General features: G+C 60.4%; 1 protein-coding gene across 4 annotated transcripts in view; it reads right to left on the bottom strand.

The window, feature by feature from the left end:
- DLEC1 (DLEC1 cilia and flagella associated protein) overlaps window positions 1–11,218 on the bottom strand; it is a 52,736-nt gene extending 41,518 nt beyond the window's left edge. For 3 of the 4 annotated variants that reach the window (XM_070073008.2, XM_089331345.1, XM_089331347.1), the window contains exons 1-5: window positions 10,409–11,218; window positions 7,259–7,409; window positions 3,070–3,180; window positions 1,762–1,961; window positions 1,407–1,639 (exon numbers count right to left, since the gene is read on the bottom strand). In XM_070073008.2, the coding sequence (XP_069929109.2) occupies window positions 1,407–1,639; window positions 1,762–1,961; window positions 3,070–3,180; window positions 7,259–7,409; window positions 10,409–11,218 (1,505 nt within the window). Of the gene's footprint in view, window positions 1–1,406; window positions 1,640–1,761; window positions 1,962–3,069; window positions 3,184–7,258; window positions 7,410–10,408 lie in introns of those variants that run through there. The other variant, XM_089331346.1, reaches the window with a different exon arrangement.
- Window positions 11,219–15,419: the final 4,201 nt, after the last annotated feature.

Raw genomic sequence — 15,419 nt, 5'->3', positions numbered from 1 at the left:
ACGCCACGCAGGGGCCCCCAGACACGCCCAGGCGGCTCTTGGGTGTTTCTGGCTGTCACGGCAGGCCCCTGCATCGTGGAGCAGCCCGATGCGGTCTTGGTAGACGTGGGAGCGGCAGGATCTTCTGCACGCAGGGAGAACCCGGAAGCCTTGGCACCAGCGTGCTGCCCGGGCTCTACGAGCAGGAGGAGGTGGTGTTTCCAGCATCAGGCTTCCTGCTAAGAAGCCGTCAGCTGTCTCGATAGGGAAACGGTCACAGCTCTAAGTCCATTAAAACTAGGAACGCACGAGGGGCCGGCGCTGCGGCACGGCAGGCGAAGCCGCTGTCTGTGACACCAGCATCCCGTATGGGCGCCGGTCCAGTCCCGGCTGCGCCCCTTCCCATCCAGCTCCCTGCCAATGGCCTGGGAAGGCAGTGGAGGATGGCCCGAGTGCTTGGGCCCTGCACCCGCGTGGGAGACCAGGAAGAAACTCCTGGCTCCTGGCTTCGGTTCAGGCCCAGCCCTGGCTGTTGCAGCCATTTGGGGAGCAAACCAACAGGTGGAAGATTATTATTTCAAATAAATAAATAAATCTTTAAGATTAAAAAAAAAAAAACATGCGGCTGGTGCAGCGGCTCACTAGGCTAATCCTCTGCCTTGTGGCGCCGGCACACCGGGTTCTAGTCCCGGTCGGGGCGCCGGATTCTGTCCCGGTTGCCCCTCTTCCAGGCCAGCTCTCTGCTGTGGCCAGGGAGTGCAGTGGAGGATGGCCCACGTGCTTGGGCCCTGCACCCCACAGGAGACCAGGATAAGTACCTGGCTCCTGCCTTCGGATCAGCGCAGTGCGCCGGCCGCAGTGCGCCGGCCACGGCGGGCATTGGAGGGTGAACCAACGGCAAAGGAAGACCTTTCTCTCTGTCTCTCTCTCTCACTGTCCACTCTGACTGTCAAAAAATTAAAAAAAAAAAACATGCATTTTAACTGAACATGTACAGGACTTATTTCTTATAAAAAAAAAACTAAGAATCTGCGAAGCAACTCCTTCCCTTCATAAGGATAATTACTGAAGTACAGCCAAGTCATAGCCAAATCAGGCAAATCATTGTAATCACGCAAACTGTAAGTGCTGTTACGTTTAAGACGGTGGAGTCCGATGGAAGACACAGGTGGCCAGGGAGCGCCCCCAGTCTGGCCTGGGCCGCTCAGAGCTCAACACGGAGCTGTTTCTCAAGACGCTGGCAGGGCAGAAAACCGTGAGGCCAGGACTTGGGGGGACGCCCAACTGCGACATCTCTGGGTGACCCTGAAGCCCTGCCCCCTCCCCAAAAAACTCGAGGGGCCTCCATAGCCAGACCGGACCCGAGAGCTGCTGGGTTTCTCTCTAACAGGCCAGGCTCTGAGCGCGCAAGCCGGGGACAGTCGCACCTCCGTTCCGGCTGCAGGCTCTCCGGCTGTCTCGATGGCGCAGGCTTCTTGGGAGGAAGAATGAGAGACCTGCCTCCGTGCGGGGTGTCAGGGGGTGAAAACCGCGGGTTCCGCAGGAAGTCATTCCGGCCTCGGTGCCAGCTGCTGCTGCTGCCAGGCGGGGTTGGCTGTGCCGCTCTCTGCGGCACGCGCCGCTGGTTCGCCCAGTTTGTACTCTTCAGGGGCTCTGTGCTCTGGGGGAGGAGCCAGAGAGAGTGGACACCCTGACCTCCTGCATCACGGCCACAGCCAGCGCACAGAATCCCGCCCGGCCCCAGGGGCCACACCCAGGCAGCACAGGCGCTCCGGAGCCGACCTTGACCGCGTCTCTGGTCCTCTGTCTGGCCTTGGAAGTCGAGTCCCACGTCTCGCTGTCCACGGTGTGGTCCAGCTCCTCTTCAGGCACAGCCAGCAGCTGCCGGCACAGAACGTTGAGCTTCCTGGTGAGACTTCTCTTCGGCACGGAACGCATCTCAAAACTGAACGTCGGTCTGGAATACCCGGGGAGGATGATGCCTAGGGCGCCAAGGAGACGCGGAGTCGCCACAGCCCGGCGAGGGGCTGGACGTCTCCACGAGGACCCGAGCGAGGCCGCCAACGCCACAGCCGGGGCCACGTCCTCCCGTAAACGGGCTCCAGAGCAACTGCCGACGCACACGTGAACTCACGCTGCCGGCGTGCTCAGGGGACATCGCTGGACTCCGCCTCGCACGCTGGCAGGTGCACGGACCCCACGCGGGCACGCGCGTCTTACAGGGCTCGCGTGCGGGACCCAGCTTCTCACGGTTCTCACACTGTGAGATCCTCCGGGGGCTAAGTGAGGATGTGCGTTGCTAGCAAGGACGCAGCGGGGCCCGCACCACACACGTCCTAGCCTGACGCCGCCCGGCATCCCTCACCTGCGTAGGCCAGGGTCTCCCACTACCGCTAACACACAAGAGGCTTAGTGCCCCTAGCACGGCCCGGCCCCTCCCCTGCGTGCCCCAGCCCACCACCGCAACCCTTGTCGTCAGCACTCTCAACACCTTGGGGTCCACCCTGCCCGCCACCCTCCCCCAAAGGCCGAGACCCTCACACGGAGAGCCTGTCTCCGAGCCCCCGCTGCTGCCCAGTCCTGGTTTCCATCCACAGGAGCCACACAGCCCGCAGGAGCCACACGGCCGCGCCTCCAAAGTCCACCTGCCTGCTTAGGCGACGCAGCCTCCTGTCCACCCATCCTCAGAGCCAGCCTCTCCAATCTCGGGAAACTGACCCGTTCTCTCCCTCCCTCCCTCCCTCCCTCCCTCCCTCTCTCTCTCTCCCCCCCTCCCTATTCCTCCCCTCCATTCCCGAAGGAGGAAAAGCCCCCGTTTCCGTCTGAGGACCCCGCGTCCGAGGTCCACCCCCAGTGGGCGCCGGCTCCCCGGCTTGCGTCGTCAGCCCCTCCCTCTCCTGTTTCATTCACCACCTCCTCTACAACCGCCTTCTCTCTTGCTTTTTGGGGGCCGGCAGGGATGTCGGGGAGCTGGCCAGGACGTGGCACACTCAGATTCGACTCTCCCCATGGGCACCCGCAGCACGAGGGCAAAGGGGGGCCCAGGCAGCTCGACACACGGCGGCTCTCAGGGGGAGGCACGGGCATTACCTTTGGGTGCAGAGCAAAACGGCACTGCCTGGTCGTAGTAGTCCTCGGGGCAGATCAGGTGGCGCTCCCGCAGCAGCTCGCTGTCAATGCACCACCGGAACATGGTCTTCACTGCGGGGGGCGGGGGACGGCGGTCAGCCGCTCTGGCCCAAACCTGCGTCGTCCCCTGGGCCGGCCAGGGGAGCCTGGTCTCTGCCAAGAGCCACGTGGGCATTCACACTCCGGCCGCCGGCCACCCAGGGCGATCGACTTCGACGGCGGCCTGCTGCACTTACTCACTTTCAAGTGCTGCCTGCAGCTGCCCTGGCAGAGCCGGATGGAACGATTCCCTGGGGCCTTATACGCCCCCCCCACCCCCCACCCCGGGTGTTCCCCACCCCCGCCGAATGAGCCCGAGATGAACTCCCGTCCCAGAGCTCTGTGCTAGCGCTGGGACTGAAGACACGAATCAGGTGTGTAAGAGCCAGCCGCCGGGCAGGGCTGTGCCGCGGGATATCATCCGAGTTCAAATACGGCCTGTGACACAACAGACCGCCAGGGATGGAGGGCTGGACAGACGGCCCCAGCACGTCGCCGTCCGAATCCTGGCCCTCCGCTCTGCGAGCCTGCAGTCAGAATGCCCCTCGTCGCCCGTGATGCTGGCCACTGAGGTGTCGGCAAGGGTTCCAGACACACCGGCCCGGCTGTCTGCCTTCGGGCTCCTGGGCTGCTGTCGTGAGATGGTGTGGGCCCTGTTCCCCTCGTCCTGAACCCCAGCATCCATTCACATGGAGCAGACCCCAGACCCGAGCCCAGCCCACAGCAAGGAGCCACGCTCAGCTGACCCATAGCCTGAAGCCAGTGCACGAGCCCAGCCCAGCCACCCCGGCCCACTCCCCGCTGGTCCATACACAGATGGGAGAGGAAACCCCACTGACCAGGATAGGAAGTCAGCAATGAGCATTTGGGGCTAGAAACAGTAGAAAAGACTCATGGTTGGCGGTTCCAAGATGGCGGAATAGGGAAGGAGCTTACTGCTCTAGCCCAGGAGAAGATAGTTTAAAAAAGTGGAGAGATGGGGCTGGCACCGGAGAGCAGGTTAATCCTCTGCCTGCAGCACCAGCAACCCATATGGTCACCGGTTCGAGTCCCGGCTGCTCCACTTCCAGTCCAGCTCTCTGCTGTGGCCTGGGAAAGCAGTGGAAGATGGCCCAAGTCCTTGGGCCCCTGCACCCACATGGGAGACCTGGAAGAAGCTCCTGGCTCCTGGTTTTGGATTGGCGCAGCTCCAGCCATTGTGGCCATTTGGGGGGTGAACCAATGGAAGGAAGACCTTTCTCTCTGTCTCTCTCTCACTGTCTGTAACTCTACCTGTCAAATAAATAAATAAAATTAAAAAAAAAAAGTGGAGATACTGTAGTCTCAGGAAAGAGTTAGGGGAAAGCTGCAGAGGAAACTCTTCTGGAACCAGCGGGACACGGTGGACCTACGTGGAGGACACGCGCGCACACGGCCCGGGACTCCAGCAGCCAAGAGCCTCCGTGCCAGCGCTGGAAAGAGGGGTGAGACGAGACCACGGTAGCCCGAGACACTGGCGGAAAAGCGGCAGGAAGAGCCTAGAGGGGACGAGGTTGAAGCCCCATGGGGGGAAGTCCACCAGCCTAACTCGAGGAGAGAGAAAATAAAAGGGACGGTACAGACACGATTCTCTCTCCAACCACCTTACAAAGGCATAAAAGCCAATAGGGCACGTGCCATTCTGGACATACATAACAGCTGCACCAGCTCGGGGCTGTGCCCGGCAATCAGCCAAGCAGAAAAACCTGACTCTGGTGGGAGAAATAACGGGAGACTAGACCTAGTGAATGTGTGGAGCTTCTGAACCAGGACTGTGGGTGGGGGAGAATAACAGGGTGTGTGGGAGAACTCACAGTGTGGCTGAGACGCGAGTAGTCTCTGTGGGAGATGCTGCACACTCAGGCGGCCCTGGCTACCCACTGAGAGACACTGCAGGGGAATCTGAGCTTACGCTGAGGACTGCACAGATCCTTTGTGGGGTCGGGACACAGCAGACAAATATTATACCCACTGGGGCTAGCGCTCAGGGACTGATCGCCATCAAGGAGGAGAGCTCAGCTGAGCGAATTACTTCCCTTCAGATTAGAGAGAGAGAGAGAGAGAGAGAGAGAGAGAGAAGATTTACCACACCAAACCTGGTGTGGCACCTTAGGCACACCCTTAACCCTGCAGAGCTGAACAGAGCTCTCTGGCTACACCCACCACAAGCCTCTAGAGATTCACTGAAAGCAGACAGTCCACTTATCTACAGAGTCATAGTACAACGAGAAAAGCCGCCACAGTGGGAAAAAAAGAAGAAACCAACAACAAATGCAACAACCCAAAACAACATGACACTCCTAAAAGAACATGACATTTCAATACAAGATTATGAAGATGATGAGATAGAAGAAATGCAAGAAATGGAACTCAAAAAATTTATGGTAAGAATACTTAGAAGAAATCAAAAACAAATGCACAAACTACTGAAATCCATGCAGGGCCTGAAAGAAAATCTCATGAGAATGAAATCTTAAGGAGGAATCAAAATGAAGTGAAGAATCCAATAGAACAAATAAAAAACACAGTTGAGAGCCTTAAAAACAGAATCAGTGAGGCAGAAGAGAGAATATCGGACTTAGAAGACAGAGCACAGGGAAGTATACAGTCAAACCAAAGAAAAGAGGAAATTAGAAATAAAAAATATATTGTAGGGAATCTACAGGATACTATTAAAAAAAACAACATTCGAGTTCTAGGAGTTCCTGAAGGCATGGAGAGAGAGAAAGGATTAGAAGGCCTTTTTAGTGAGATACTAGCAGAGAACTTTCCAGGTTTGGAGAAGGACAGAGACATCCTAGTACAGGAAGCTCATAGAACCCCCAATAAACATGACCAAAAGAGATCCTCACGACACGTGGTAATCAAACTCACCACAGTGAAACATAAAGAAAAGATTCTAAAATGTGCAAGAGAGAAACATCAGATTACTTTCAGAGGATCTCCAATCAGACTCACAGCTGACTTCTCATCAGAAACCCTACAGGCTAGGAGGGAATGGCGAGACATAGCCCAGGTACTAAGAGAGAAAAACTGCCAGCCCAGAATATTATATCCTGCCAAGCTATCATTTGTGAATGAAGGTGAAATAAAGACCTTTCATAGCAAACAGAAATTGGAAGAATTTGTTGCCACTCGTCCAGCCCTGCAAAAGATGCTTAAAGATGTGTTACACACAGAAACACAGAAACACGGTCATAATATGAAAGAAGGTAAAGGAAGGAAAGCTCACAGCAAAAGATCACAGGGAATTCAAAGCATATATTAGAAAATATCTTTGGCAAATGGCAGGGCAAAGTTACTACATATCATTAGTCACATTGAACGTTAATGAACTGTCCAGTTAAAAGACACAGATTGGCTGACTGGGTTAAAAAAAAAAAAAAAACAAAAAACACCTGGCCGGCGCCGCGGCTCACTAGGCTAATCCTCCACCTGTGGTGCCAGCACACCGGGTTCTAGTCCTGATTGGGGTGCCGGATTCTGTCCCGATTGCCCCTCTTCCAGTCCAGCTCTCTGCTGTGGCCCGGGAGGGCAGTGGAGGATGACCCAAGTACTTGGGCCCTGCACCCCATGGGAGACCAGGAGAAGCATCTGGCTCCTGCCTTCAGATCGGCGCAGCATGCTGGCCATGGCAGCCATTTGGGGGATGAACCAATGGAAGGAAGACCTTTCTCTCTGCCTCTTAGTGTCTCCCATCTCCGGGCCGTCCCTCCAGGCCACAGACCCGCTCTCCATCCACTGCACAGATGGCCTCGCCACCTCAACTCACCACCTCCCCAGCGCTAAGTGACCAGGAGGCCACGGCCAACCGCACAGCGGCGCTGAAATCAGCAAGACCCAGACAGGCGAGGCTCTAGGAGAAACACATCGGTCGCTTAAAGAGAGGCTCTGAGATGTCCCAAATGAAGGCGTGGGGAACTGCAAGGCCCCGGCCCCGCAGCGGCCCGGACCGAGAGCAGAGCCCCTGGGAGGCGCCGAGGGGCTCCGGACGGCACCTGTGGGTGGCAGCGACCCTGGGTTTGGTGGGGGGAACACAGTGTGACGCCTGGCCAGGACAGCCCACGTGGCCGGCGGGGCACCTCACACCCACCTGGAGGCAGCCTGACGGGGACCTCGTGGGCCTGCACTTTGGCCTGGTTCACCGCCCGCTCCGTCTCGGCCAGGGCCCGGGCGCGGGCTTGGATCACGTGCTGCTCCAGCATCTGGATCTCGCCCAGCCGCTGCTTGTAGATCTCCCGGATCTGGGGGGGAGGGGCAGAGGCGCAGGAAGAGCGTGGGGTCAGGTGGCCTCGCCCGGCCCCACCCCAGCACCACTCCTGCCAGCTGGTCCCGGCCCTGGACGCCAACCCTGCACCTGACAAAGCGCTCGCAGCACGCAGAGCTGCCCTCCAGACCGTGAAACACAAGGTTCTCCAACTTGCTTCTGAAAATGGAAGCGTCCGGGGCAGCGCTGTGGGGCACTGGGTGAGGCCGACACTGGTGACACCCGCCGCTCTGAGTCCCTGCCACCACGTGGGAGACCCGGTGGGGCTCTTGGCTCCTGACGCGGCCCCGCCCAGCCCCGGGCTGGAGGGTGGGAATCTGTCTCTCCCTCTCTCCACACTCTGCCTTTCGACTACATAAATCAGTGAATCACTGTATGAAGTGCTGCAGCCCCATACCCAGGTGGGAAGGGGACAGCTCATCCGTCCTGGAGCCTGGAAACACCCTCCAGGGGACGGCAGCCTAGAACATTCCATTAAGCATAAGCACTGGCTTTGTGTGCCGTGCCCTCTCACCCGGCTCTGCCTGAGTCCCCTGAGCCTAATCCTCGGGCGGAGGAAAGAGCACCTCCCCCGCACTGACAACAACAGTCAACAGCAGGCCCTCACCGAGCGTCCACGACACAAACACGCGGAGCCACGCTGACGCAGTCTGCCTCGCTCAGTCCTCGAACAACCCACAGGGCAGGCGTCACCCGCCCCAGGTGACAGGGGAGGCGTCACCCACCCCAGGTGACAGGGGAGGCCTCACCTGCCCTAGGTGATGGGGAGGCCTCACCCACCCCAGGTGACAGGGGAGGCATCACCCATCCCAGGTGACAGGGCAGGTGTCACCCACCCCAGGTGACAGGGGAGGCGTCACCCACCCCAGGTGACAGGGGAGGCGTCACCCACCCCAGGTGACAGGGGAGGCCTCACCCGCCCCAGGTGACAGGGGAGGCGTCACCCACCCCAGGTGACAGGGGAGGCCTCACCCACCCCAGGTGACAGGGGAGGCCTCACCTGCCCCCAGGTGACAGGAGAGGTGTCACCCGCCCCAGGTGACAGGGAGGCATCACCCGCCCCAGGTGACAGGGGAGGCATCACCCATCCCAGGTGACAGGGGAGGCGTCACCTGCCCCAGGTGACGGGGAGGCGTCACCTGCCCCATGTGACAGGGGAGGCGTCACCCGCCCCAGGTGACAGGGAGGCGTCACCCGCCCCAGGTGACAGGGGAGGTGTCACCCGCCCCATGTGACAGGGGAGGCGTCACCCACCCCAGGTGACTGGAGAGGTGTCACCCACCCCCAGGTGACAGGGGAGGCGTCACCCGCCCCAGGTGACAGGGGAGGCATCACCCACCCCAGGTGACAGGGGAGGTGTCACCCGCCCCAGGTGACAGGGGAGGCGTCACCCATCCCAGGTGACAGGGCAGGCGTCACCCACCCCCAGGTGACTGGAGAGGCGTCACCCGCCCCAGGTGACTGGAGAGGCGTCACCCGCCCCCAGGTGACAGGGGAGGTGTCACCTGCCCCCGGTCCCCAGGTGATGGGGAGGAGACCAAGCCTTGTGGAAGCCCGGGTCACCCAAGGTCATGCCCGGGGGCGTGTGGAGGCGGCAGGATTGAAAGCAGGGCATTTGCTCTGTGGGCCATCGACACTTCTGTTGTGGAGGAAGTACGGCCACAATGACACGACACAGACCTTGGAAAGCGGCTGCTTGCGTTAACCAGTGAGGCAGCTGCCCACTGGGATCCTGTCTAGGGAGGGAAGACGTCCTAAGTTCTGCTTTGGTAAACTCCGGTCATAAATCTGTCCTGACAAATCTGCCCCTGGTGTCTCTCTGCAAACAAACCAGGCCCAGCGACCACTGCAGTGTGGTCCCAGGTCACGCAGGCTGCAGTTTAAACCAGCAATGCTGTAACAGCTGAGATGTGACGCTGATGAGCCTATAAACACTGTAAGAAACTGGGGACTGTGGCCCGGTGATTCCAGCTGAGCCCGCTGGCGTAATAAACTGCTCTGATCCTCCACCGTCTCTGGTGCCTGTTTGAACAAAGGGCGTCTTCCCACCTCGGATTTCTGCAACACCGCAGGCAGGCGGAGGGGAGGCCGGCAGCCAGCAAGGCAGCCGGGGGATGGGGTGTGTGTGTGTGTGTATATATATATATATATATATATATATATATAGTGTGTGTGTGTGTTCCTAATGTCGTCCTATGACATCTTTGCTAAGTTAATGCATGGCAAGGAGCTGTCTATCAAACACGTGTAACTCATTCTTTTTAATAACTGCGTAGTATCCCTTACTGTGAACACACTGCAATTCATAGCCGGTCGCTCTCGGCACAGCTGCACCACTACAGGATCCCCCTGCGAACCTCTCTGCGTTCTGAAACAGTGGACGTGCATGACTTTTATCTTCAAAACGCCAAAGCTTTAAAAGGAACAGACGGAGGGCTCGTCTGCCAGTTCGGGCCCAGGACAGTGGCTCCCGGGGGAGAGAGATGAAGGGGTGGCCTCCGGTGACTGATGTGGGGCTCACGACTTCTGCTCCGTTCGCTGAAGTCTCAGCAGAGCGAAGGTGGCGGCCCTGGAAGACGGGAGCACGGGGGCGCCTCCTGGGGTCCTGGTGGATCCCGGGAAGCCTGGAGTCCTTGGAGGGCACGCATCCCATCCCAGCCGCAGGTCGGCCACTCCGGCTGGGGCGCAAGCGCGCAGGACAGGTGGTGCGCGCGTGTGCACCCGCATGCCCGCTTCTCATCTACCGCTGACCAGAGCAGGGCTGGTGCAGCCCAGTGCGGAGGCAAGAGCAGCTTCCAAGACCCGGGGGTGAGCGGCTTGGGGGGCGGGCCCAGCTCCGGGCGCGCGTGGGGAGGCCTGCGCTCTCGCCCCGCCACGCGAGTGCGCACTGCGGTCCGTGACAGCGCGGCCGCCCCGAAGGGCCCACAGCAGGGGCCACGTCCCGCGGGCGCCCCACGCCCCGTGGGCGCGCGCTACCTGCCGCAGCTGCTCCACGAACGCCTCGTGGCGCTGGTTCTCGCTGCCGCGGCCCTTGATGAGGCTGGCGCTCAGGTCCTCGCCGATCACCTCCCCCGAGTACAGGCCGCGGAAGACGCCCGCGAGCAGGTGCGAGATGTCTTGGGTGCGCAGGGAGGCGGGCCGCAGGCGCAGCGGCTTGGGCTCCGGGGCCGGCGCCAGTGCCAGCGGCCCGACGCGCCGCGGCCGGGCCATGGAGCTGCCGGGCGCGCCCTCGGAGCCGGCGGCGGAGGACTGCACCGAGGACCTCCAGGTGGACTGGCTGGGGCTGCTGAGCTCGTCCCGCTCTGATGGCGGCGCTGGCGTGGCCCCCAGGCACCCGTGGTCCGGGGACCCGGCGGCCCTGGGCTCCATGGCGCTGCTGGGCTCCATGGCAACTGGGACGCCGCGGGCCGCCCGCGTCTGCTTCCGGTCCCGCCCCTTCCGTGGCCCCCCCACCCGGGGGGCTGGGTGGGTGTCGTCATTGCAGCCCCGCGCGGCCGTTGGTCGGTGGGCTTGGGAGCCCAAGCGCGTGGGCAGGGGGAGTGCGTCCGGCCAGGCCTTGCAGTTGCCTGCTTGCCCGCCGTGGGCCCGCAGACTTGTGCACCGGCTCAGATAAGAGTGAAGACCTTGTTGCAGGTCTGTGCGGGGCGCCCAGGCGGCTGCTGTGGGGGTGCTCGGCCACGCGTGTCCGTGCGCGCGCGTGTGGGTGTGATTGTGCATGTGTGTCCCTGAGAGATGTGATGGCGTGATTGTGCATGCGGTGTGACTGTGATGGTGGGGCGCGTGCATTTATGATGTGTGTGGTTGTGTGTGGTTGTGTGCATGCGTGTGTGCCTGTGTGCGATTCTGTGGGGCGCGTGCATTTATGATCTGTTTGCTGCATGTGTGACTTTGCAGGTATGTGGTGCACGTGTGCCTTGTGTGTGTGCCCTCACGTGTGAGTGTGTGTGAGAGATGAGGTGGTGGGGCGGGAGGGTCCCTGAGGTGCCTGCAGTAGGGTTGGTGAGGCCGAGGTGAGGGGGACTGTGGTTGGTGGGGACCTCAGAGGACAGGATCGTAGTCTGCAGGGAGACGAGGTGAGATTTGAGGAATGAGCCGTCAGCTCTGAGCCATTGGGGGAGTGCACATGAGACTCACAGAACCTCAGCGTGATGCGCCACCCGCTGAGCCCCACGCAGACCGTGGAGACCGCGTGGAGGGTGTGAGTGCTGGCCAGGACGCGGAGCGGCTGCGGCACAGGCGGTGGCAGGCTGAGCCCCACTCCCCAGGGGAAATGAAGCGCCGTGCCCACACAGAACCTGGCACACAGACGTGTATGCCGGAGTCACTCGCCATCACCAGAACCGGGGAAGCAAAACCTCACCCTGGGGCGTGGCTATGTAAATTGAAGGGTATCTGACAGCGGGACAGAGACAGAGAGAAAGGAGACACTGCTGATCCAGCAGTGGAGAGGAGGCCCAGGTGCCTTGTGCCGCCCGAAGAAACCACTCTCAAAGGACTACATGCGTGGAACATTCCAGAAAATGCCAAACAGCGCCCCGAGCCGAGAGTGGGAGCTGGAGCTGGCTGCAAAGGGGCATGAACGAGTTTCGTGGGCTGATGGAGCTGTTCTGTACCTTTTTTTAAGCAAAACGAGTAGGAATAACGCAGATGGAAAACGGGACTGCGTGCCCAGGGACCAGCGGTGCAGGAGCTGAGAGATTGCTGCCCGGGAGGGCCAGCTCACACCGCGGACTCCCAAAGGCTCACGGGAAGTGGCATTACGATGGGGAAAAAAAATCCAAACCCACGCCTGGTTTTTCCGTAACAAGCTTCTCCGTGAAATCTTGAAGACCCCTCAGCCGTGAGCATGGAGCCGCGGTCGGGGGTTTGGGCTCAGTCCCGGGGCAGTAGAGGGGCCGCCAGGGTCTGGAGCTGGGCATGACCTGGTCAGCTCCGTGTCTTACTAGGGCGTTTCTGGCTGCTCTGGGAGTAGACATGAGGCAAGAGGCCAGGGACAGAGCGCTTAGGAAACTGTGAGAGCTTGGGCAGGGACTGAGGGCAAACAGACGGACAGACGGACACGACAGCGGAGCTGACAAACCTGCGGGTGACGCTGGGAGCTAAGGGTGCCTCCCCAGGGTCCTGTGTGCCGTCAGATGCGTGATTATGTCACCTGCCGAGTCAGGGCGAGGCTGCACTTGTCCAGGGAGGCGGAGTGACGTCGCCGCCACCACTGTCGCTGGTGGGCTGTGGCTTCTGCTCACGGGATGCACCAGCCACAAATTGCTGGCTTTCCAGCCTGAAAGCCACTTCCTGAGCGAGTCTCAGGATGCCCGGCCACTTCCGCTTCCCCCGGCGGGCCGCTCCTCCCTCCCGGGTCTTGCAGGACTGTTTCCGTCCTGTGAGCTGGGGAGCAGGGCCCCTGTCCTGGACGGGGTGCTTCACAGGGCCTGCTCCTCCCCGCTGCGCCCCGCAGAGCAGGGGGCACAGGGCCAGGGTGACGTGCCCAAGCCTGCCCTCCAGGTGCCAGACACCGTGCGTCCGTTTCCAGGGCAGGCGGTGGAAGCCTCTCCTTTGGGCCCCTGTGGCTGGCTTTGCTGGGACTGGAGGAGCTGGGAGGGGGCTCTGTGGGGCAGGTGGGCAGTTTGTCCCCTGTCCATTTGCATGTGGGCCCCCTGGTGGTGTAAGCAGCAGCTGCTGGTGGAGGAGGAGCGGGACAGTCTCCAGTTGGGGCGAACCCGTGCCAGGCAGGTGCACCTGTCGGGTAGAAGCGGAACCTCCGGCCCCTTCCCTGTGCCAGGGGAGACCAGGACAGTCCTGCCTCCGAGTCACGGGGAGTCTCACCCAGCCTGGGAGGGGTCTCCCCTGCTTCCCCCCCAACCCTGCCCACCCGCAGGCACCAGCCAGGCCATGGCCGCCAGCAGCAAGCGCCCGCCGGTCTTCTGGGCCATCTGACACTGCCACCTGATCTCCGACTGCGTGGCTGTCCCGTCCTCCCCTCCTCCCCTTCTGGTGCACGGGGCGCGACCCTGACTGCTTCTCTCTGCCTCTGCACCATGAGCCAAGGGTCCCTGCCCTCCAGCCAGCCCCTTCCCCTGGGGAGCGCACAGAGGGAGCTCCCTGGGAGCTGTCCTCTTCATTCCAGGCCTGCTCCCGCCCAGTTTCTGTTTGCTTGTTTCTCTCGGGCTCCCACGCAGGTCTCTGGCCTTTCCCCCAGATGGTTAGATTGTTTCAGTGTCTGTGCAACAATGTGTTCTACCTGGTATCTACCAAGTCATTCTTTTTTTTTTTTTTTTTTTGAAAGGCAGAATGGATAGAGAGACAGAGAGAAAGGTCTTCCTTCTCCGTTGGTTCACCCTGCAATGGCCTCTGCGGCTGGTGCACTGCGCTGATCTGAAGCCAGGAGCCAGGTGCTTCTCCTGGTCTCCCATGGGGTGCAGGGCCCAAGCACTTGGGCCATCCTCCACTGCACTCCCTGGCCACAGCAGAGAGCTGGTCTGGAAGAGGGGCAACCGGGACAGAACTGGCGCCCTGACCGGGACTAGAACCCAGGGTGCCGGTGCCGCAGGCGGAGGATTAGCCTAGTGAGCCGCAGCACCGGCCCCAAGTCATTCTTAATTTAAAAAAAAAAAAAAAAAGAAAGAAAGAAAGAAACGCAAGTGACATCATCATGTCGCACTTATCGTCTGGCCGCCTGCTTTTTTCGCTTGTCACCTTCTGTAGCAGCTGGTGAGGGCACCACGGTTTCCTTGGCTTTAGTGACAACCTACTTCTTACGTGTGGAGCACTTGAGAGTACAACGCTTCTGCATGATCAGATCAGTCCTCTTTGGGCAAAGGTCCATTCATTTTAGTACTGGAGACACTGCTGATTCTCCCTCTGGGTAGACCATACCCAAGTACACTCCTTTCGGCATTCTGGGAGAGTGTATGGACACTTTATTATTATTTTTCAAAAGATTATTTATTTAAGAGGTAGAGTTATAGACAAAGAGTGGGACAGAGAGAAAGTTCTTCCACTCACTGGTTCACTCTGCAAATGGCCACAAAGGCTGGAGCTGGGTCCATCCAAAGCCAGGAGCCAGGAGCTTCTTCCAGGTCTCCCACGTGGGTGCAGGGGCCCAAGGACCCGAGCCATCTTCTACTGCTTTCCCGGGCCACAGCAGAGAGCTGGACTGGAAGAGGAGCAGCCGGATTGGAACCGGTGCCATATGGGATGCCGACGCCACAGGCAGAGCATTAACCTACCGTGCCACAGCGCCGGCCCCTATTCTGACACTTTCTCAGTGGACGTGCATGACTTTTATCTTCAAAACGCCAAAGCTTTAAAAGGAACAGACGGAGGGCTCGCCTGCCAGTTCGGGCCCAGGACAGTGGCTCCCGTGGGAGAGAGATGAAGGGGGGGCCTTCGGTGACTGCTGTGGGGCTCACGGCTTCTGCTCCATTCGCTGAAGTCTCAGCAGAGGGAAGGTGGCAGCCCTGGAAGACGGGAGCACGGGGGCGCCTCCTGGGCCCCCCAGCATGTTCTGAGCCGTAGCCTGGCCCACGGGCCCCTCCTGGAGTCCAGGCTTGCGGCCTTCGCCTTGTACTTGACATCTTGATGTCTGAGTAGGACACAGCTGTGCCCCGCTCCTGCCATCCGCATTTCCCGGCACGGAGCCTCATCCTGCAGCTGCCCAGGGGAGAAGCTGGGAGTCAGCCCTGCCCCTGGCCACCCCCACCCGGCTTAGTTATCCCAAGAGCCCCCTGGCTGGGCTGCCTGCCCCCGCCCGGGCTCCTCCCCAGCTAGACACCTACCCAGAGCAGAGGACCAGTGCCCTGCCCTCCACCTCCCGTTCTCCTGGCCCTCGTTCCTGCCAGGCATCCTTGCCGGTCCCCCAGGGCACCAGACTCCTGCCCCGTGGGCCTGGAAGTGCTTGTCCCCTGTGGCTGGCCTCACTCTGCTCACATGTGCCCTGCCTTTTCCCATTTCCTCGTCACCACCTGCTGTGGGTGCTCCCCGACTTGCT

The sequence above is a fragment of the Oryctolagus cuniculus genome, chromosome 4 (genome assembly GCF_051225735.1).
Source record: "Oryctolagus cuniculus isolate XC-2025 breed Fujian yellow rabbit chromosome 4, ASM5122573v1, whole genome shotgun sequence".
NCBI classification, from domain to species: Eukaryota; Metazoa; Chordata; class Mammalia; order Lagomorpha; family Leporidae; genus Oryctolagus; species Oryctolagus cuniculus.
Note: the sequence above shows the minus strand (reverse complement) of the source record. Positions and strands in the feature narration are given on the sequence as shown.